The following is a 22,444-nucleotide window of genomic DNA, read 5'->3' on the forward strand; positions in this document are numbered from 1 at the left end:
AGGGTGTGGGTGGGGAAAAGTCAGCCTGATGGCGGGTATTTTCTATTTGGATGTGAACCAACCTTCCCCCCTTGGTGTTTCAGGTTTCGGCGTCGGCTGCCAGGCAGCTCGGCCGAGCACGACGATGGCAGCACGGCGGGTGCTTGCGGGGCCCTGAGGCCAGGCGTGCACCTGAGGCCGGCGGCAGCGCCGCACCGGGCTGCTCGCTCTGCCACAGCCGTCCGGGGAGAAGGCGCCGGAGTGATGGGCTGAACCTGCGGGAGGAACCAGCGCCCGGCCAGGTGGAGATTCAGGGGCCCGTCGGGAGGCGTGAAGGGCCCGGTCTCAGCAAGGGCATGGCCAAAGCTTTCTTCAGGCTACAGAAGTTTCTCCGTCGGACCCAGTTTCTGCTCTTCTTCCTCACGGCAGCTTACCTGATGGCTGGCAGCCTCCTGCTGCTCCAGCGAACGCGCTTGGTTATCCAGCAAGGCTCACGTGGGACCTCCGCTAACCAGGCCCTGCCGGTGCCGGACGGGATGGCCGGGGCTGGGATCGTAGACCCCAGGACGCTGCAAAACCCCCGCCCTGGTCCCAGGCTGCTGGTGGGCACGGGCGCGCGGCAGGAGCCGGCCCTGGACCAGCACCACAGCCCGCGGTGGCTCGCGTCCCGCAACTCCGAGCTCAGGCAGTTGAGAAGAAGGTGGTTTCACAGGTTCATCAGCGATCAGGAGCCCATGCAAACAGCGGGATCGAAGGCGATGAAGCACACTGCTGAACACAAAGGTAAGGGATATACCCTGCCCCGTTTTCTGGCACACACATAAACTGCACCTCCTCCTAGGGCCGTCCCAGGCAGAGACTGGCGAGCACCACAGCGTCCCCACAGAAACACCTTCCTCCTGGCCCATCACCACTTTCAAACCAGTCCTTAAGTGTATGGACGGGCCAAAGTACGATCCTGACGTCCCTGGTCATGCTGGGGTGTAACTTCCTCCAAAAAACTATTTTTATTGACTGAATGGAAGCCCAGGCAGTGAAACATGTTTCCCTAATTTAAATTATTTTCTCTTCAAGCAGGCAGAGATGAACACTGTTTAATTGATTTTCTTTCTCAGAACAGGGAACACTTTAGAAGTGGGTTTTAACAAATTAACTATCCAAAACCACACAAAACCTTAAGTCTAGAAGTGCCTCCTTGCTGCTTTAGCATGTACTTAAATTCTGCTACTGCAAACGCATTCCCTGATCCTGCCCTGCCTTCTGTGACCACCTCTGCAAACACACTGTCCTTAGGGGGGCAAGACTGGGCCCCACAACCCTCCTGAATCAGAGACTAACTCCTGGTGTTTGGCGGGTCCGCTGGGAACCTGCAACAGGCCAAGGGGAATTCACGCCGCTGCACGCGTGCGGTGCACCAGTGGCCAGAGCACGGGGTACACAACTGTACGTTCCCAGGCCAAACGCAAAGCCACTCAGGTTTGACAGAAATGTGAGTCCCCTTCACTGAGAGCCTGATCCTGCTGCTCTAAGTGCTGCTGATAAATACGCGCATGGACTCCTCCAGCCTGTTCAGCAGGAAGGCTTTTACAAAACTATTACCCAGAGCAAGCAGAAGAAAACCAGGAGCCTGTAGATGCTCACATTTCCCACTGGCTTTATACCCTTACAACCCCCCCCACCCCCGAGAGCTGTGTCACCGCAGGCGAGCCTGGGACAGCATCCCCCCACCAGGCCCGCGAGGCGCTGCGGGAGCTGTAGGAAGCCGAACGCCCCGGCTGCGGAGAGCTGCAGCCCCAGCTGTGCAGTCGCCCCCAGGGAGCAGGCAGGCCCCCTCGAGGAGCCCAGCACAGAGAGCACCAGGATTCAGACCATGCTCCCAAGGCTCCAGCATCAAATTAGGAGTTTGCAGTCTTTGATCCATTGCCTTTCAGAAGAACTAGTTGTTCTTGGAGATGCTTCCCTGATAACAAAGAAGGGAATGGGATCTGGATGACTAGACACCACACTGCTAAACTGCTCTTCAGTTTGTTGAATAAATTTACCCAAACAAAGGGGCACCTTCTGCAAAAATCCCGCAAAATGGGTGCCACCTCGTGACTCCTACTGAGTAAATTGTCAGAAATGGGAAGGAGAAGGTGATAGTGATGGTGTGTGGGAGATGAGTCACACAGCGTGAGTCAGGCAAACTCAAACTGCTGGAGCTACCTGAAGCACCAAGCTGGAGCTTCTGAGAGTGCTCCACGGGCGCTTCATAAAACCCCACTGAGGTTTTGGTGGCAGAGAAGCGAAGCCGCAGTGCGCAGGTGGGGGACTGGCGGGGGCCAGGAAAGCAACACACTGAAACCGGGCACGTTACGCTCCCTTGCGCTGGATGCCCCGGGATTTCCACCTCCTGCACGTGCGCCGGCAGCGCGGATAGTTGCGGTGGGTTCAGTGAAGTGAACCTGGGCTGCCAAACTCAGGAGTGCCCACGAGCCCTTTGGCTTTGCCGCTGCCCCAGCCCCGACAGCGTGCAGACAGCACGCCTGGTTCTGCCTTCACAGGCTGTCCCTGCTGGGGCTGCTCTAGTCCCCACAGCGGTTGGTGATTTTTTTCCCCACCCGATGAATGGAAGAATAGATAAAAAGTAGAGAAATGCGGTGAGTCTTTATGAGCTATGCTAATACCAGGCAGAGTATGAACCTGTTCTTTAAAAACTTTAACTAAAAAAAGATTAATTTTGAAAATTATCCATAAAGTTAGCTAGTGCCCATAGCAGCCATTGAGCCAGTGCCTTGCTCAGGTTCTAGCTGCTGACTGAGGGGAGCCAGAAGGACTATTTATTGCTACATCCCACTGAACTATGTTGACTCAAATATGCATCATTTGAACATGTGACTGAACGTGAAGTGACATTATTAATAACAGTATTGGTAACAAGCACTGGAATGCTTTTGGAAGTTATCAATTAAAAATTTAACTACCTATATAGAGCGTGTTACCTTCCCCCCTGCGAGTGGCTCAGGGCAGGGACCACATCTTATCCTGCCAGGGAGACTGGCAAATGCTATCAGTGCAACAAATGGAAACAGGAATTTGTCAGGCAAAAAAGGAGAATTGTCCATTAGGAATGCTTCCAGCGGACGGGGTGTTCCACACTGTTTCCCCTGGCCCGGTTACGCCACTGCAGAGGGTGCAGAGGTGCAGGGTCCGATCGCTGACGCGACGCCTGCTCCAGCCCGCGGAGTCTCTCCGCGACTCGTTCATGGAGAGGACGTGAATGAGGTTTTGCTGGTGGCAGCGTGGGACGGACACGGGCGGGCACTGCCTGTGCCGGGGGGCCTGCCCGCGCCTCCCCCCTCAGGCCCTTTGGCCCCACGCGCCAAGTTTTCTGCTGCTATGGGTTTGAGTCAAAGCACCCAAATCAAAGTCTGCAGTAAAGTGTAGAACATCCTTATTGCAGGTGTGTGACTCCCATCTCGTTAACAGTGCGCTGGGGGTGCATATTCACAGCTTGTGAGTTTTCTAATTGCATGTTTGCAAATTACCAATGTGCAGGTCTTCGAATCTACTGTTGTAATATTTAAATGCTTGATTTATTATTCCTAGCTCAAAAATCTCTGTTAGAGTGGCTTGAACTTTCTTTTTCTTCTGGATTATTTTATTGTTAACATGCTTTTTAGTTTCATTTTTCATCATATATTCTCTTCCTGTCCACAGCTCATGTTATTTAATTTCCCTGTTATCATTTCAGTGCTGCTACTTCTAAAATCAAATTTCCTTTTTTCCTTCGTATTTTAATGATAAAATGTACTTATATACACACAATTGCTGTGTAACAGTGGGACTCCACATCACCCTTTCAATCGTATATTTAAAAATGGGCTGGATTTTTATAGCATTTTGTTCATGACAGCAAAAAAGACACAACATAGGATGCAGTCTAAGAGAAATATTTATCTTTTATATGCTAAGTAAAGCAAGCCATATTTTAAGAGATTCATTTGCACCAGAGAGAGATAGTTCAATGCGACAGCTAGACAGTGCTGCCTAGTTAAGACTGAAGTTATCTTTCCAGTATAGCTTTAATATAACTCTGTGTACCCAAAGAAAACTGATTTTCTTAATATTTCTCTTGCACCATCTCATTATGAACTAGAGATTTTCGAGAAAACTTGGAAGAAATCCAACAAGATTTCCTGAATTTTATACCATTTTGAAGACTACCTTCTCCTTTACTGTAAAAATTCGCCACGCTCTGTCACCGAAGGGAGGGAGGAGCAGGCGGCAGCCGCCTGTGGGAACGGTGGCTCCGGGGTGGCTGCAGACTCTGGGTCTCTGGGTTGCAGACTCTGGCCTGCTTGAATCAACCCGGGGAAGGGAGAAGTCTCGTTTCCATCGGATGTTTGAGTTTACCCCTTCAACAGCACCTGCGAAGGGTCGGTACCAGCAGACAGCTCTGCGGAGGGGCAGGACCCCAGGCAGGTGGTGACTTGATCCTGCATGCAACTCACGGGCTGCGTGGGCGCTGGACGCTTTCTTCCCTCTCCCCCACCTCCACCCCATGTGCTTTGCCTAACTCTGGTCTTGCACGCACACAGGCACCTACATGGGATGCTTCAGCGATGACTCGAGGGAGAGGACACTGAAGGGAGCTGTGTTTTATGACTTAAGAAAAATGACAGTATCACACTGTCAGGAAGCTTGTGCCGAGAGGTGAGTGGTATTTTTTTACTGCAAATTTTCTCTTTTCTGACAATAAATGGAACTGAATTTGAAATGGGAGAAGCATGCATATGTTAAACATATAGCATCTGTGAAAACTGATTATCTCGTATCTTCAGGCATGGTGCAGTTCTGCTACATTGCTTAAAGTAGACTATTTCACTGCTGCCTATTCTCTTTATTATAGGGTGGCTCCTTACAATGTATTTTCTGTTGTCCTGGTCAAAAATTACCGTTTTGTTAGATAGTCTTTGTTAGATATAGCCCTCTAGCCTAAATCTTTGATCCAAAATATAAAAAAAATCTTTGAACAAACTAGCACTTCCAAAGACAGGAGAGAGCAAGACAACAGGGTGCGTGGCAGGGAGCGGGGCCGTTCACCCCACAGCCCGGGGAGCTGCCGGTCACCGGGAACAGGCAGACACAGCTCCTGCCACCGCTCTGCCTCTCCTGGTCAGCCAAGGCAGGGTGCGGGCAGGGATGATGTACCTGGGGCAGGACTACATGAAAATGTTTATGAAACAGACTTCCCATTGCTCCCAAGCACAAGAGGAAGCAGAAGAAACAATGCCGTTTAGACCAACTCCTGTGAAATGCTTCCCTTGGTCCACAGGGCAATGCAGTGGTCACTTCAGGGGTGCCCCAACTGCAGCTTAACCCCATCTTGCTGGCTTTGAGACCCCCCCATTCCAGCCCAGTCCCCTGCAGCCACACACAGACTCTGCAGAGGGAGCGGGTGAGGGGAAGGTATCTCCTCTCAGAGAGACAGACCGTCAGGAGACCGCGGGGGCCAGGCCCTGCCCGGTGCCGCCAGCAGAGAGCTCAGCCGCGGGCCTGGCTGGGGGCACCTTCACGTGCTCGCCCTTGGCCCGAGAGGCCCGCGGGAGCACTTCACCCTGCCAGGGGGACCCACGGGTCCGCGCACCGCAGGCTGCCACCTCCGTGCGAGCGCCGGCCCCGGCGCCGTGAGCCTGCCCAGCCCAGACGGCGGCTCCACGCGGGCAGGAGGCAATGGCGCTGCTGGAGCCGGCGGTGGCGGGAAGCCAGCCCTGGCGTGGGCACCCGGGCAGAGCCTTGGGCGAGCAACGGCCTCGGCTCGGTCTGAGCGTTTGAGAGATGCCTGACGGGATCCGAAGCGCCCAACTCTGAATGCCAGTTAACAGCACCTCTGAACGGGGCTTTTCTTCTCCGTCCCTCTGAGCTGTCCTAGACGTTTCTGATCCAAACCTGCAGTGGCAGCTCTGGGCGGGGACCGCATCACCCCAGCTGCAGCCGTGGGTGGGAGCAGGCCCAGCCGCGCTGCCACGGGGACGGCACACGCCTGCGCAGCCGGAGCCGTGGCTGTGACTCGGACTCTGACCACCACCCTCGCCTGCGGGACGAGGCGCTGCCCGCCTCTCGCCGGGCCGGCTGCGTCTCTGAGCAGGGCGGCAGCAGTGCACGCCGTACGTGGGGACGGGCTCCTGCCTTCGTTAGGTATGAACGGGAGCAGACAGGGTGCCCGTACTGACTGGGCCCGGTTTTGCTCCCCGCAGGGCTTACACCTACGCGGGGCTGGCGTACGGAGCAGAGTGCTACTGCGGGAACAAGCTGCCAGCGACCGCCTCAAAGCCCGAGGAGTGCAACAGCGAGTGCAAGGGGGAGAAGGGCTCTGCCTGCGGAGGGGTGAACCGGCTCTCGGTCTACAGGGTGGAGGAGCTGCGGGCAGGAGCCAGACGACGTAAGTGGGTGTGCGACCGGAGAGAGGAGGCTGCTCGCCCCGCGGGGGAGACACCACAGCCAGGCTGAGCACGTGGGCTGTCCCCGCTGCTCGTCTTGCTCCGTTTGTCACCGGGGTTTGAAACAGCAAAGGACAAAGGTGCCTGCGGGGCACGGTGTCCATTTGCTGCTGGTCCAGTCCCTGGCTCCCTCCCCGAAATGGCAGCGTGCTCACTGCCTCCGAGCGGCAAGACGCCCCTGGCACAGCTGCCTCAGGGCTGCCACGTAGGAGGTTACTGTCCCAGGGAAGAAACAAAATACAGTGCAGAGCGACTGCAACAGCAGCAGAATTTCAGCTGAAAAACTACTCCCTTTCGCCTCCATTGCAGAGGGATGAACCCACATGTGTTTGAAACAACCTGGAAGTGGGTGCCTTATAACGGAAGGGCAGAAAATGCCACCCTAGGCTCAGAAATCACCCTAAACACAAAGTAAGTGCTATGTGACTGCAGCAGCAGAACAAGTAGAGGCCAGAGAGGCACAGCAATCTCCTTCCTAAGTGAGAGAAATGAGACCACAGAGTTTTGCTCTTCCAAGGACTTTGTTCTAGCGGCGGTTGGGATTTTTGTTTCATCTTCAGATGACAACACTTACTCTACTTGTCATTCAATTAGCTACCATGGGAGATACAACAGATAAACCTTTGGGCCAACACAAAGCACATAAAATATCTAAACAGCTGAGTAGTCTTTACTTTTGGCAAGCTCACAAAACCTTACGGATGTTATTTGCTGAGAAGAAGCACCAAGACCTTAGGTTGTGCCAGTATTGATGGTACTTCATTTCTTCTTAAAGACAAGTCAAGGTTTGTACAATAACCCACCCGGCTACATATAAATTATATATCAAAGGTACATAGACCTAAATTGCTAGTGTCAGGCTGACAGGCACATTGGCAGGTTTCCCAGGACATGCATCACTGTTTAAACTTTCAGCATAAAATATATATACATATTTCACAGGAAAAGGCGGCATTTTATTTTTTCTTAAGTATTAATGAATTAGTCATCAAATTAGTCTAGCCTGGAGCTAGATTTATATTTTTTTTGCCATTAGTAATACCTGATGTTCGACTGTTTGAAGAATCCCACTGACACAAACTAGCTGAGGGGCCAGCAGAGGTATTAATCACGGTGAACAAGTATATTGGAAAGTAACTCTGAAACTAACAGCACCCCGAGTTACGCTGTGCAATAGAGAGAACAGACCTCGCATAAGGCTTCTGCTTACGCAGATCCAGTGGCATCTTCATTTAATCCTTCCCAGACAGGGGCTTTGCTGGCTCCTTGCTCTGTCCCTCGCCTCCCCCTCCCACCCCAGCTTCCTGGGCACCACGAGCTGCACAGCTCCTGCGCCGCAGGACTCATGCCCCCACGTCACATTAAACGCAATGAGGCTTGAAGTCTGCAGCTACTGCAGCCCGGGATCGCTGTGGCACAGAGTGCCCTTCTCCTCAGGACAGGATTCAGCCATCCTTCCCCAGAAGGGAGGCAGACGAGGTAAATACAGCACATTTCCAGTGTGAGCCGGGTTCTCTGCAAACCCTGCTCCCTCCCGAGTGCAGTGTGGGCAGTTCAGGTTTTCTTCCTGACCCGCTGAGACAAGTCTACACGTGTTCATAAACATTTGTTTCAGGAATTAAACGTTAGCGTGAGATTTAGTAGAAAGTCTTTCAAGAGCATCCTGAGAAGCCAAAGAACTTCTGTTCCTTTATTCTTTGGTGCCACTCTTGCAGTGATCTGGTCCCAGGGAGACTCCTGTTTCCCCCCAAATTGCATGAGCAGTTTTATTTTCCCGTCTCCTGAGTGATCTCAAAGATACAGCACTGCTTCTAGTAACTGAACAGTTATAGAACAATATTTAAGCAGCTTCTCTTTAGATTGCTCTTGGCTCATGCTGGAGAATCTGGGCCCTTCTACCAGGAAATTCACGCAGAACCAAATTTTTCCTTCAGAACTGCACTGCATCTCTCCCGTCACCCAACGCATTTCCCACCTCCGCTCTAGTGAGTGTTGTTTAAGGTAGCCAGCGGGTGCCAACCAGGACTCAGAAGCCCCAAATTCACTTCCAAATCCACCTTCCTCCCTACGGAGTTATGCTAGGCAAACTCTGTCAACAGAGTTAGTACAGAGCAATGAAGTAAAGGCACTGTAAAGCCCACAAAATCCTAAGAGTTACAGAAGTGTCATACAACATGCAGATATTTTGCTTTTCTCACCAGCCACACTGTTACTTTCTTCACTACTGTTAGCTCACCTGTGCAGATGCACGGCCTCACCTGGGGTAGTGTGTTTCCATGACAGCTTTGGATTTTCGTTTGGTTGTGTCAGGGGACGGTTCTCTCTTAAGCAGGAGGGAAAATCGTATTGCTGCTTGTAACAAGTATTTGGGCCAAATCCTGACTTCAATCACAGTGATGCAAAAAATGGAGCAATTCTGCCAAGCTCTATGGCGTTTATACAGGAGCAGGTGAGATCAGAGGCTGATGCTAAAGACTTGACAAAATCTGTTCTCCCTGAACAGCTTACAAAAGCCTAGTTTAGATTTCGAAGGCTGCAGCAAACTCCCTCGGCCTGAAAAGAAAGCGAGTGGGAAGAGGAGAGGGGCAGCTCAGCAGCTGAGCAGATGTGCAGGAAGGTGGGTCCCTGTGGGGGCTTTCAGGACTCATTTAAATTCCTTTCCCTTTCTGGTGCAGATCATGGGAAGCTTTGTAGATTTTTATCAGGGCTTTTAAGTCTTTCAGGGGAAAGCATGTCTTCAAAAGAAAACTGGGACTTGCAAACAATAGCAATGCCCTCCACTGGTGGAATTTAATTTAAACCCTTTGCTGCAGCCCTACTTTCAGTGGTTTGTACAAAGCTAAAGGCGTGTGCTCCTTTCAATACCACAGGATTTGCAACGCATTCTTCTAGTGTGTATCATGGTTTCTCTTATTTCTACAGCATTTGGAATATAAAATTTATTTTATTATTTTTAGCTTTTGAACCTAATATTGTTCTTTGTGAAAGAGGTAGGATACTACGGACATTGTTTTCTCAAGAGAAACCTATTTCATATCCCTGCAGGGAGGAATGTTATCTATCGAGGATGTTTTAGAGCTCCAGAAAATTTAACAGACACCTTTCCAGCCTCTTTGATACAGCCCAATTTGACGGTGGAGATGTGCTCTGAATTTTGCTCCAAGAAAGTAAGAACAGTTCTCGTTTCACATCCTTTCTTCTATTCTGTTATTTTAACTTTTAATCTACTAAGGGAACAGCAGAGATTAGTGCCTTAGAGCTTTGAATTTGTAAATGAGTTTCTGAAGGACAAAACTCATCAGAGTAAATACCCAGTGATGCATCTGGTCCAAGCGCTCTCTCCAGTGGGGACGGCGGGAGGGAAAGCCATCGGAGCGATGCCACTAAAAACGATGCACAGAAACACCATTCTAAGTGACGAGTATCGACCGTGAGGAGATCGATACCATTTCCGTGTCACATTCAAGCCAAGCCCAGAGCCAGACCTGACCCCCGGGGAAGGTCTCGGTGGCTGCAGCTCATGGGGAGACAGGCGGTGGCTGTGGGCTGCCAGTAGCCGAAACACAGCTCCAGTGCCCTCCGGGGAGCCGGTCCCCGCTCAGCTGCAGTGGAGCCGGGGCCGGGCCGGGCAGGGAGAGGCGATACCCAGCGCCCTCTGCTTGGGCAGCCCCGTCTGCTCCCCCCAGAGGGTCCTCTGGCCGCAGGCTCCTTGATGGTGCAGCAGCAGGAGGGGGTCCACACGCTGTTTTTACACCAGCCTGTAACTGTGTTTGCTAGGAACGTGATACAATCTTAAACATATTTTTTAAAAAAGCTGCCAGAGAAAAATTTTAGCAGATAAGCACACTGAAAGCAGGTGAACTTTCCTGGTACTTTTATACAAATGTGTCTCTTTCCACACCGGAAGAATTTATACACTTTCACTATAACCTACGAAATTTAACTCAAAATGGAATCACTGTAGAACTTCATGCCGATATATAAAACTACAAAACAGTTTTATTTTTGTATAATAACTGACCACCGAATAAGGCCAGTCGTGTGCTCATTGGCTTTTGGACAGAAGGTGAAGGGACACGCTACCATCCGCTGTCCTTGTGCACATTCTTGGGGACTGAAGGACTTTGATTCTGATGGACCTGTGTATCCTCACGGAAGGGAACGTCTGGCCCAGGGCATTCTCTGCTTTAGCGGCTGTTGCTGCAGGTGGTTCTCCTCCTGTCCTCCCCACTCCGACGGGGCTTGGGCTTTTGTACAGAGGAGGGTTCGCTGTGTGGTCAGATTTAGCCTGCAGCCACATTCAGCCCCATGCACTAAACTGAACATTCAATTACTCTGTCTTCTAGCATACAAAAATGATTACAACTATTAAGGCATGAACAACAAATCTGCTTAATTACTAGGTAGAGCGGGAAAGCTTTCTCAGTCAACATACCCTCTAAACCAGCTCATCAGTGTTTTAAGAATGCATCATGGAATTAACTCCATGCAGCAAATCGCAGTGGATCACCCGTATACCCTATACCCAGCACGTTACCCACATGCATACAAACACACTCTCACATCCTCGACGCCTATAAATGTTCAGTAACGCAGGACTTCATGAGCAATTCTTTCCAAGCTCTGCCATTAATCTGTGTTTAATGGCGGGAAAAAAATCTTGATCCTTCTGTGTCAGTTTACCCACATGTAACATCATTTTATTAATATTTACTGTGCAATTAACTATTGCTTCTCTATCTGGAACAATGGTATGAAATATCTGAAGAAGTTGTTCTCAGATGTGCTCAGACACGAGGTCACTGTTTTTAAGCACAGTCATGCCATTCTGGTTTTGGAGATGACTTTTCTAAATAAGTGGGTTTTCAGAAGTACAGTTCCTTCAAGGGTTTCTGGCCATGCAGCCAAAAAGTGGAAGCCTCTGAGATGACTGATGACTGAGAAGGACAGGAAAAAGACCACAACCAAAACATACCACATTAGCGTGACATTCGAACAGGACTAGGATGGGGGGAGCAGCGGGGTGGAGGAAGCTGTCCATCTCTGCAGAACAGCTCGTGCCTCTCCTGAGTTAGAGTCAATGCCTGTTTGCTTGATGAAGCTTGTGTGAGAAAGGCATCAGCAAACCAGATATCCGAAAGGATTATCCAAACAGACTTTCTGCACAGAGCGAGCTGCAGAAATGATAACATTAAGAGGAAAAGGCACTGAAGGAAGGGGAAGAAAAGATTTAGTACCTCTCATTTATTCCTTCCCCAAAATGGTACAGGCAACAACCTGCTTATCCTGCCCCCTCCCCTCTAGCCCCGCTAGGCACCAGCTGCCCTCCGGAAAGCAACCAGTACAGAGTATTTGCCTACAAAGACTGACAAGGTCTCCCTCTGCGTAAGAGGCAGCAACTGCACATCCCCAAGTCCAACTGTTACACACTGATTTGCACTTTAACTCTAGATACCGAAACAAGTCCTATTATGACACTACACACATTCATCCTTTACAAATAAGATGGACAACTTCCTAGCCAACAGCAACATACTTGGCCCTCCTGAAACCAGGAAGGCACTGCCACTTTAGTCCAGCCTCTCATGCTGAAAGGAATTATCCCACCAATTTCTACATATCCTGAAAAAGCTAGTGGGCTTTTAAATGGAACTATAGTTGAATGCTTCAAGTTAAACCCATGAATAAGTCTTTTGCTCTTTGGGACTTAGAAGAAAAGCAAATTGAGGCATACCATATTTATTTGTTAGCCTTGCAAATTGCTTTATGCAGCTGAAAGGGTAGCTCCAGCCCTTCCAAGTATCTGGGGTAACAACTTCAGATGAAACCTGCTAAATACTCTTAATTATCAATTTCTTTCTTAATTAACAGAGTGATGACACGGCTTAATAGCAACCCATTATCACCCCATAACACAGATCCAGGACTGTGCTTCTGTGCTAGGTCCCTTGGCCAGAAGCCATAGTTTTCATATACGCTCTTTTATAAGCCAACCTGCATACTAAATGAGCTGTCTCCGTTTGAATTTATATTTTTAAATAAACAGTCCTTTTACTGCTCAGCTGCTGTATTCAGTTATATATGATGATATGAATAAAATCTGGAAGAACACTAAGTCCTGAGGAGAGAACCCCAGCATCTCAATGTATCCAAAAGCTGTGCCAGCAAGTTTGCACACTTGAATATTACCAACGCTAATGTGCTTTTTATTTTCTTTATAAAGCAATATACAGAATACAGCAATCTTCTAATTTCAAAATAGACCTGCTATTTTCAATTCCAGATGTAGCTACATGCCATTACTTACCCATAAACAAAAGACTCCCAGGATTTTGATCCAAATCCCATTGTAGAATTCATACAGCGTATTTCCGTGGCTTCATTTAGGGGTTTTTTTTAAATACAATAAAACAATGATAAGTAGGCCAGAACCTCAACTGGTGCATACGATCACAGCGTCGCTGACTTTATCGCATCAGTGAGAGAGGAGTATTTCAAATCAGGGTCACACTGGGCGTAACACTGCACTGAGGAATTGTCCCCTGGCCTCGACAGATCACTGTGTTGACAAGCCAGAATTTTTATGCAAGGGCATGATTGGCTTCATGGTATTTATCCTTTGCTCTTAACGTATCCAGCTCAATGAAAACATGAAGAATGACTTCTAGGTTTGTTGCTAAATGAACATGCCCATTTTTAAATAAACCAAACCCACTGTTTTTACTTGCAAGAGAAATTTCCTTCCATCATTAGTCCCCCCATCTCTTAGTCCTTTTGGTAGATTGAGAGAAAAATTGTAACTGTGTCGGATGGGAGAATTGGAAAAGAAAGGAATTTAGCAGAGTAATCAGAGTAGAACCAGGCAAGTGTATTCTTAATCTATCCATAATTCTATATTTGGATACAATCTAACGGAAAACAATCAGTGATTGAATCATCACATCATCTGTGTTACTACTGGTGAATGACTGCTTTCCTTACAGCCCTTAACCTACCTGCTGCGGCTTCATCTCACAGACTCTTGGGGAAAGAGTCCCACTGGCATCAGCTCTCACTGCGTCACAGCTCGCAGGACGGAGCCCTGAGCCTGCCAATGCACGCTCGAAAGCTCAGTCCAGAAAACAGCTTATTCACAGCCCTGCGGGTTTCTCTGGCGATACACTCGTGTTGAACTGAAGCATCGCAGAGTTGTCTGCGCTGCGCCTGGGGACTAGTCCTGCGCCTAAAAGTCACGTGGTTGCTTCAAGCCGTAGCCACAGCTTGGGGCGTACATAAATACACCGGTGAGCAAAGTGCACGGCTTCTGGTTTTGATTAAATACTGATGGGAAGTCAAGACTGAGCCCGTCGCCTTGCAGTCCTGCTGTGCACCGCAGCACACGGACAGCCCGACTGCTCCGCAGCCCATTACAGCGCTCGCACCGACACTGCGGAGCCGGCGCGATTCCCAGAGCTGCGGTCGGGCTCCTTCCAAGGTGTGTGCTGCCAGTGCTGAAACTTTGAGACTTCCACCCCTGGAGCCCGCTCCCTGGTCTCCCTTCCTCCGAGCACTCGCTGCCCGAGCCGCAGGAACAGCCCCACCCCGCCCCGCCCCGCGGTTCTGCAGGCACACAAGCCCAGAGGAGCGCTCGCTCAGGTCCCGTCACAAAACCTCCGGCCTCCCAGAAAAGTCAAGGGCTTGCAGGTGCCGCTCGGCATGAGGGACAAGGTACATTTTTATTCTAGGCTGCCTTTGAGGGCCAGGACACTTATTAATTTCTCAAACAGAGAAACGCTACTTCATTGTAGAGGAAAAATTTGTTTGCAGGCAGAAACAGAACTATTTTGCCCTTGGATCAAATCTGTAAATAGTTTTTGACAATGTCATATCTCATTCGCTAAGCAAATGTTGGCTGTTTGGGCACAGATGGCACATGTGTTGTATTTGACTCCTTATCAGAGGATGAACACGTGGGGAAGAGCGAGAGATAAGCTGCTCAGCAGTCCTGTCACGCACTCCCAGACTCCAAAAGACTTTTAAAAGGCAAAAAGTGTTGATATGGAATAGGTGGAATTGAACGCTCCGCACTTGAATAACCCCTGAGCTCCCTTCAGCCCATCCCGCAGCCCCGCGCCGCTGCGCGAGATGTCAGGGGACTCTGGAGACCTGCGGAAAAACCACCCCACTCCTCCTGGTCAGGAGGAGAAAAACTGAATTTTAGGGCCAATTTCTGCAAAGTAGTAAGTGCGCTTTTTCTGTTGAGCACATATGCAGCTACTAATTTCTTCAGCAAGTAATTAGCACAAGTTTCCCCTCAAACTTCTCTTAGTTCTCATCAGTGTTAGCCCAGCCTCGCTGTTCTGCCACCACACAGCAACGCTGCCTTGCAGCCTGTTGCCTGTTTTGGGCAAGACTAGTACGCCAAAACCTGAATTACTTTGCATCAAATCCATTGAAAAGACGTTTCTTACAGCCAAAACTTTTCTTTGGGAGTTACTCCCTTGCAGTGAACACTACCAATAACCTTCCTGCGGCTGCACAGTTACACTCTGCCGAGAGCCCACCATTCGCAGCAGCCAGCCTGGATTTCACCAGAGGTTTCCCCATCCAGAAGCACGGTGACACGAACCAGGAAGCGTCCGTGCCTGAAGACGGAGCCGAGGCGCCCGCTGAGCCAACCCTGCCCGTGCCGGCGGGCCGGGCGGCGCGAGCCCTTCGCTCCCTGCGCGCCGGGCACCGCTGCCTCCCCCCTCTGGGCAGCCCACGGCCCCGCCAGCCCCGTCCCTCTGAACGCGTCTGCTAAAATTACTTGGTATCGTCTTTGTAAATAGTTTCTCCAAAAATATACACAGTAGCTCTCAAACCCTGTATCAGCACGGCTATGCACATTCATTTTTTGCAAACTGTGAAGAAGTCAGACTAAGATGCATACGTTTTTTATGGCTTGACTTTTTTCTTTCTATTTTTAAACACGATTGCAGCAGTTAGTGAGTCTAAATTTCCTTCTTTGCTTAAATTCTTTAAGGGCAGGTTTCCTCCACACAAACTCTGGTAAAATCAACCGAATAAGGCAAACCTTTTAACAGCTGACTCCTCAGTTCGGGGGAATATAAATGGAAGTTTAAAAGCTGATCCAATTCAAAATGTTCATTTTGGGGGTAAATAAGAATAACTTCTCCCACACTGATGTTCTGCAGGTGGAATTACATACTAGGTGCTGCAGGAATATTATAAAATTAATTTTACGAATAATGAAAAAAAACCAGAATGCTGTGAATTTTCAAGCTTTACAAGGCTTGTGTCTGAAAACCAATTTTTAAGAAACTGCCGTATGGAAGACAGTAGTATATAGGAAGCACGAGCTTTACAATGATACATCAAACACTGCTTTGATCCTGACAGTGGCCTTGTGCAGATTTATTTCTCTTTGTACAGCAGCAGCATTCCCCGTAAGCTGTTGATGCCGTGGCATTTACACACTGATCTATTTTCTCTTTTCCGTAGGAGTTTCCCTTGGCAGTCATCCGCGGGCAGGAGTGCTACTGCGGCTACCCCACCGGGCGCTTCTCGCTGCGCGACGGCGCCGACGGGCTGCTCTGCAGCGGGACGCACAACGCCAGCGGCGCCGCCGAGGGAAAATACTGCCTGGTCTACCAGACACCGGTGCAAGGTACGAGCTGCAGCCTCATGGTGCCGGGGCAGGCCCCGCCACCGCTGGGAAGGGCGGGTAAGAGCGGTGGGTAGGAGCGATCCAGTCTAGCGCAGCCTTAGCCACAACGGTTGGTACCACAACACAGGTAGGGAGTTGAGAAACGCCCCTTTTCCAAATCCCCCCTTGCAATTACACTCGTAAAACATCCATCTTGCCTTCTCTCATCAGGCAGCACAGCCTCCCCCCGCCCTGGAAAATAGGATTATTCTGCAGCTGGAGAGAAGGCAGCAGAGCCTGGGAAGGCACAGCCCGGGCCATGCAGCCCCCCGGCAGCCGGGGACAAGGACCCTGTACTCTGGTTCCACTCCTGTTCAACCCAGCCCCCGCGTTACGCAGCCACCGAGGCAGCTCTGCAGACTCTAACTTTGCTCTACCCATCTTCCTCTGAAATATTCATCTGCATACATGTGTCAAAGGCTGAAAATAAAGCAGAGAGTACGGCTCCAATCCAGTAAACCATTTAGGTGGCACCAGCAACTTTATCCACGCAATGATTTGCACCGAGCTCAGTGAGATTTCTCACAAGCTTAAAATTAAACAAAATAAGTGCTTTTCTGGATTGGTACTGGGCTTTTTTTAACCCAACACCTTTTTTTCCCCTTCCATCTCCCAGTTCAGAGGTAGACTGCAGACACCAGCACATTAAAAGATGATGCAGGAAGAACTCCTGCTTTCAGGAAATTGCTAGTACTTCCCACATCTGTGTAGCCCAGCAGTAGCAGAAGACAGTGTCCTCTGGGCTGGGCTGGCACTCCCCAGCCACGGCTTCATCTAGAGGCTGCTTTGACGAATAAAGAGAGTAATTTCTAATTTATTTCCTGGCTTCTTGTTTCATCACAGAGGGTCAAGACTGATTCTTGGCCTATCCTTGCTTTTACTGGCACGCTAAGAGATAAGGTCAGGATTTACAAGAGCACATATAGAAACCGGGTGTCTAGGCCCCATGGGAGATTAATGCAATGGGGGCTGTCACTGCCGCGGGCCCTTCGGAGAGGACTGACCGCAGAGGTTTAACTGAACCAGCTCTTTCTGTAGGAGGGGTTTCTCCTGCATTATAAAACTTGCCATTTCCAGGTGTAATGGCACATTCAGGGTTCCACTGAAGAGCCAACCTGCCAGGCAAATAGCTGTTAACAACCAGGCATCAAGGGGCTTTTATCACAACTTGCTGGCAAGTACAATGGTTTGCCACAGCTCTAACAAAAAAGCTTGCTTAACACAAAACCAGCAAAAACCTCTTCTGAGGATAATCTCTTTGGCCACTTATGGCTGAATTAATTTTGGGAAGTAGCTGACTCACAACTAGACTCAAATTGATATCCTGTATTTGTAAGAGAGAGAAGAAAGAAGCAATAAACCCTGTAATCAAGAGCTGTCAGAGAAATTATTAAAAAGCCACAATGCTAACAATGAACTATCTTCTATACCTGCAGACACCCGCTGCACTGACAGGAAATTCTTAACCACCAAATCCAAAGTGTTCGTTGCTTTGTCAAGCTTTCCTGGGGCTGGGAATACGTGGGCTCGCCATTTGATAGAGCATGCCACGGGATACTACACGGGAAGCTATTACTTCGATGGAGCCCTCTACAACAAAGGTAGTGAGAGATGGGACACACAACTCCCTTCCGAGGCACGAAGCTTTACTGACTCACTCTGGCATCCTCCTGCTTGGAGTCAGCACGGACGGTGAAAGTTAAACAGGTGTCTGAGGTGGTGGGACGGCAGCAGGGACTGCGCCCGCAGCACCCGGGCAGGCGGCTGCTTTCACAGGCTGTAACAGCCAGGCTCTCCCTCTGCAAAACCTGCATCTCGCCTGCGCTGTGCTGCTCTGCACACACACAGCTCCCTCTAAAGACTGGTCCAAAAGACCAGCTGACTAAAAATACCAGTTGACTAAACCCTGAGGGCAAGACTCTTCAGTCGCACAAGGGTTGAGTTTTTACTGGTTATTCTGTGAGGGGCACGGTATTAGCGAGCACCAAGCTCCGGCCCTATGAAAACCAGCCCTTTAGCAGCGAGGTGCCGGTGACACCCTCCCCGCGGAGCAAAGCCCGGCTCCCAGCACATGCCCCGCCTGGCGGCGGGGGCTCCAGCCAGGGACGGGGTCCCCCTCACCGCAGGCGATGAGAAGCACAGGGGAAGGCGGGTCACAACCATGTAAAAGTCACTAAGGCTTGCGGGTCAGTGCCAGGCCAAGAATAAAATTCAGCCCCGGTCCCAGGTCCTGGGTGATGGGTTTAACTGACTGGTACTTTCACAACAGTTTTACTGTAGGGAATGATTTAGAGCAGGAAAAGGCACAGACAAGTGAAAAAGCCAACGTTCCTGTCTTGTGAAACAGGTTTTAAAGGAGAAAAAGACCACTGGAGAAGTAGAAGGACCATCTGTGTGAAAACACACGAAAGTGGCAAGACGGAGATTGAAATGTTCGACTCGGCGATCCTGCTGATACGGAACCCCTACAAGTCGCTGATGGCGGAGTTCAACAGGAAATACGCCGGGCACCTGGGCTACGCCACCGACCGCACCTGGAAGAGCAAAGGTAACGCGCTGGCGTGGCCGGGGGGGCCCGCTGCCGCCTGGGGCGGAGCTCAAAACCTGTCTTGTTGGCGTGCTGGGACAGGGCGAAGGCAGCGAGACCCAAGTCAGCACTGCAAACGAATTCAGGGGACTGGAGTCCCACCGCAGCCCAGGTCAGTCCCAGAAGCAGCAGCCCCGCGCTGCGGGGGCGGCCGAGGCCCTGCTGTACATCCGCCGCCACCGAGGGGAGGGCAGTGAGCGCTGGGCCGTGCCAGGGACACGCAGCGACCTCCCTGCCGCCGCGGCGCTGGGCTGAGGGAACGCCTCCAGGTACAGCGCCCCTGCGCACAGCCCGCTTGCCGAGCCACGCGAGGGGAACAAAATTTGCCCCTGCAGCATGTCATAACTGTGAGAAACCTAATTTAAGATTTGGAGGATTCAATAGAGCATGACATTTCCTGAAGGCAATTTTACAGCCCTGCACAGGTGCTACTGCACTGCAGATAAATAAGGATAACAGCAATAAGGGGACTTGAGATTCAATGTTCTCTGAACGCATGAAAAGGCTTCAGAATACGCCAGCCACACCTCGTGCATCTGACTGGCAAGCTGGCTGGTGTGACTACAAATCCCCCACTGAATACACTGCTGCGTTCAGGCTCTGCAGCAGTGAAACGATTTGGCTCACATTTCTCCTCCTGCATATTTGAGGCATAACAGCGGTGGCTTGGCCAAACACACAGCACAGGGCTGGGGGGCTGGGGGGAAGTGTCCTCTGTCACAGCATATTTCTTTCCCAAGTTCATGTATCACCTTTCATCAGTCACAACTCAAGACCTATTCATCAAAATACAGACAAAATAGCCCTTAGAAAAGAGAAAAAGTCTAGAGGGAAGGGCTTTCCTGTACTGCAGACTACAAATTATTACATTTTAGGCACAAATGCTCTTTGTCCAGCCCAAAAGTTTTAGCTGGGACTAACCTTCACCCCTGGAAAATTAAATTATCACAGATGGCAAATAGAGATTGAGATCTCCTTAATGCCCAAGGCAAAGGTGGGGAAATAATTCAGCGAATTTTGTCCCAGTGACCCTGGCAGGTGACCTTAAATCCCTTCCACGTGCCAGAAACAGAAGAATCTTCCCTATTAATCCTATTTCCTCATCTGGTCTCCGCATAAGGAGGCTGGTAAGCATGCAGAAAGATATGGCATTCGAGTGATGTGGAATCCAGGAACACCTTGGGCCCCAGCCGAGATCATGATGCTGCATTTACATAATAAAAAGTTAATATATTAGTATATTATTTGCTTACATATCTATTAACAAATAAACTCATCTCTTTATCAGTCTACATTTGAAATGGAGATAAAAGGGTAGGAAAACCACAGAAGTGAAAGAGTCTGCTTGAAGTTACACGGCAAAGCATTGCCGCCCGAGCAGGACCTGCCACCTTCCCTGCTCCCACCCCTTCAGGGCTTCAGCCCAGCTCCCCCCCGGGAGGTCTCGCCCTCCCGCAGCCCAGGCGGCCGCAGGGTTGAGCATCTCCTGCCTCCCTGCCCCGAGCTGCCGTTGCGGCAGCCGGCCACGCCGCTGCTCCAGCACGCGCCCACCCAGCCACGTCAGGCTGTGCCTGGCAGCACCGGTCCTGGTGCACAAGAGAACGTCGGGAAAACTGCCGGAAGGCAGCATGGCTAACACTGTCTCATTTTCCTGCTTTCCTGGTGATCTAGAGTGGCCCGACTTCGTGACCAGCTATGCCTCTTGGTGGGCCTCCCACGTCCTGGACTGGCTGAAGTACGGGAAGCGCCTGCTCGTGGTCCACTACGAGGACCTGAAGCAGAGCCTCATCCCCAAGCTGAAGGAAATGGTGGAGTTTCTGAATATGACAGTGACAGAGGACCGACTGCTCTGCGTCGAGAACAACAGGGATGGGAATTTCAAGCGGTCTGGTGCTAAGCAAAAGGATTTTGAGCCATTCACCCAGGAAATGAAAGATCTTATCAACAGATACATCCTGACAGTGGATGAAGCCTTGAGGGGAAGAAACTTCACAGGGCTGCCCAGAGAGTATGTGCCAAGATGATAGCCTGGTAGCACTCTGCAGTGTTTAAAAATAAAACCATTTTTTCTAAAAAAAAAAAAAAAAAAAATGCAACAAAAAAAACCCCAAAAAACAGAGCTTTATAGCAGTTAAAGCAGAGATACTTGTGGAGTCTGCTGAGCAGTGCAAATTCTTTCCACTCTTGGGTGTTCCTCAGGGCACTAAGTGCTCCAGAAGGCAAGCAATGAAGGATGGAAATTGGGTTATAAACCAAGGCAAAAAGCTTTTAGTGTCTACCTGTGTGTGCCCCTCCCTTCACAGGCAGCTCGGAACTTCACAGGGGAGCACCGCAGCTCCTGCAGCGGCATCCCGCCTTCTCGCCCCGCGGCTGCCTGGGCTTTCACAGCACCGGTGTTGGAAACGGACGTATGTAAAAAGGGAGGGGAGGAAAAAAAGAAGTCTTAACACTGATCAACAGTTTTCATCTCAGCATTTAAGAAAATTGGTTGCTTTCTTCTTAGTACAGCCCGCTAGCTTCCTTCTCCCGGGTTCGCTGGTCGGGTCACCTGCCACAGCAGTGTCAGAGGTGCAGGGGGAGAAAAGCACCAGTGGGCGAAGGTGTCCCCGACGCTGGGCCCTGGTGCTTCAGGCCCGAGCCCCAGCTGCCGGGCAGGGACGGCGCGGCCTGGGCCCACGCCAGCGCCGCAGGGAGGTGGGCGGCCACAGTCCCCCCACAGCGAGGCGCACGGCCGGGGACCCGCAGGAGGAAACAGAAATTCAGCGTGGCCAGGGGTGGAAATCCCTCAGTGTCACCAGTCCCAAACAGACCCAGGACCTGGCCTCAGGGCAGCATCCAGAGAGGAGGGGCTGCCCCCCATGCCTGGGGCTCGGCCCAGGTTTCTGTGCCTCCATCCCTGCACCAGCAGAGTCACAGTGGCTCGGGGGAGACGCCAGGACCAAGCGTCACTGTGCTCGGTGCACGTGGTGCCGGAAGCGGCTGGAAGCTGCACTGATGTGAGCCCGGCACAGCTGGGGAGCAGGGCAAAGGGGATGAGCCCCAGCACGGGTGGGATCCCACCTCCCCTCCCCAGAGGAAGATGGAGGCAGTCCGACCTGAAAAATGTTAAGCTACTTCGTGCTGCTGTCCGGAGCCACCCCCCGCAGCGATGTGTGTTTTACCTCTGACTCGCTGCAGTTCCCTGCGGTTTGTTTCCAGCCGGCCTCGTGGTCCTGGAGCCGCTGGAGGTGGTTAAACCGCAGGGCCGAAGGGGCTGCCCTCCTGCGAGATGCTTTTGTTCGTGTGAAATAAAAGACTCCTTAAAAACTGGAGTGAAAACACTAGTTTTAATAAAACAAGAAGTTTATATAAAGGGAGCTGGACATCCTCTGCGTGTGTATCATTAAAAAAAATACAGGTCACGAAGCGCACTTAGGCCGGAGTCTCTCCTGTCCGCGCTCCGCACACGGCTCGTCGTTGTGCTCAGCACCGCCTGGCCGGCGCCAGCCCCGCCGCGGGGCTCCCGTGCCCCGTCCCCAACCCCCGGGTCCTGCTGCCGCCGCGAAGGCTGCAGGGACAAGCGCGGGATCGCCGTGGACTGCGCTGGTTCACAAGGAAAGCTGAAACCTCCTTTTGTTTAGGCAAGTGGCGCAGCTTGAAAAGCAACTGAGTTAGGATGCTGCAAGCCCAGATATAGGCAAGCAGGAAGAATTTAAAAAGAGGACTTGC

General features: G+C 50.8%; 1 protein-coding gene across 2 annotated transcripts in view; it reads left to right on the forward strand.

Moving 5' to 3' along the window:
- Positions 1–22,098, forward strand: part of WSCD1 (WSC domain containing 1) — a 31,328-nt gene extending 9,230 nt beyond the window's left edge. The window contains exons 2-10 of one of the 2 annotated variants that reach the window (XM_074890216.1): positions 84–762; positions 4,560–4,674; positions 6,219–6,403; positions 9,507–9,628; positions 15,945–16,110; positions 17,586–17,750; positions 18,497–18,697; positions 18,779–18,848; positions 20,408–22,098. In XM_074890216.1, the coding sequence (XP_074746317.1) occupies positions 336–762; positions 4,560–4,674; positions 6,219–6,403; positions 9,507–9,628; positions 15,945–16,110; positions 17,586–17,750; positions 18,497–18,697; positions 18,779–18,848; positions 20,408–20,633 (1,677 nt within the window). In that variant the 5' untranslated portion in view covers positions 84–335 and the 3' untranslated portion in view covers positions 20,634–22,098. The remainder of the gene's footprint in view (positions 1–83; positions 763–4,559; positions 4,675–6,218; positions 6,404–9,506; positions 9,629–15,944; positions 16,111–17,585; positions 17,751–18,496; positions 18,698–18,778; positions 18,849–20,407) is intronic. The other variant, XM_074890215.1, reaches the window with a different exon arrangement.
- The last annotated feature ends 346 nt before the right edge of the window (positions 22,099–22,444 follow it).

Source organism: Strix uralensis, chromosome 20 (assembly GCF_047716275.1).
Source record: "Strix uralensis isolate ZFMK-TIS-50842 chromosome 20, bStrUra1, whole genome shotgun sequence".
Taxonomy (NCBI): domain Eukaryota; kingdom Metazoa; phylum Chordata; class Aves; order Strigiformes; family Strigidae; genus Strix; species Strix uralensis.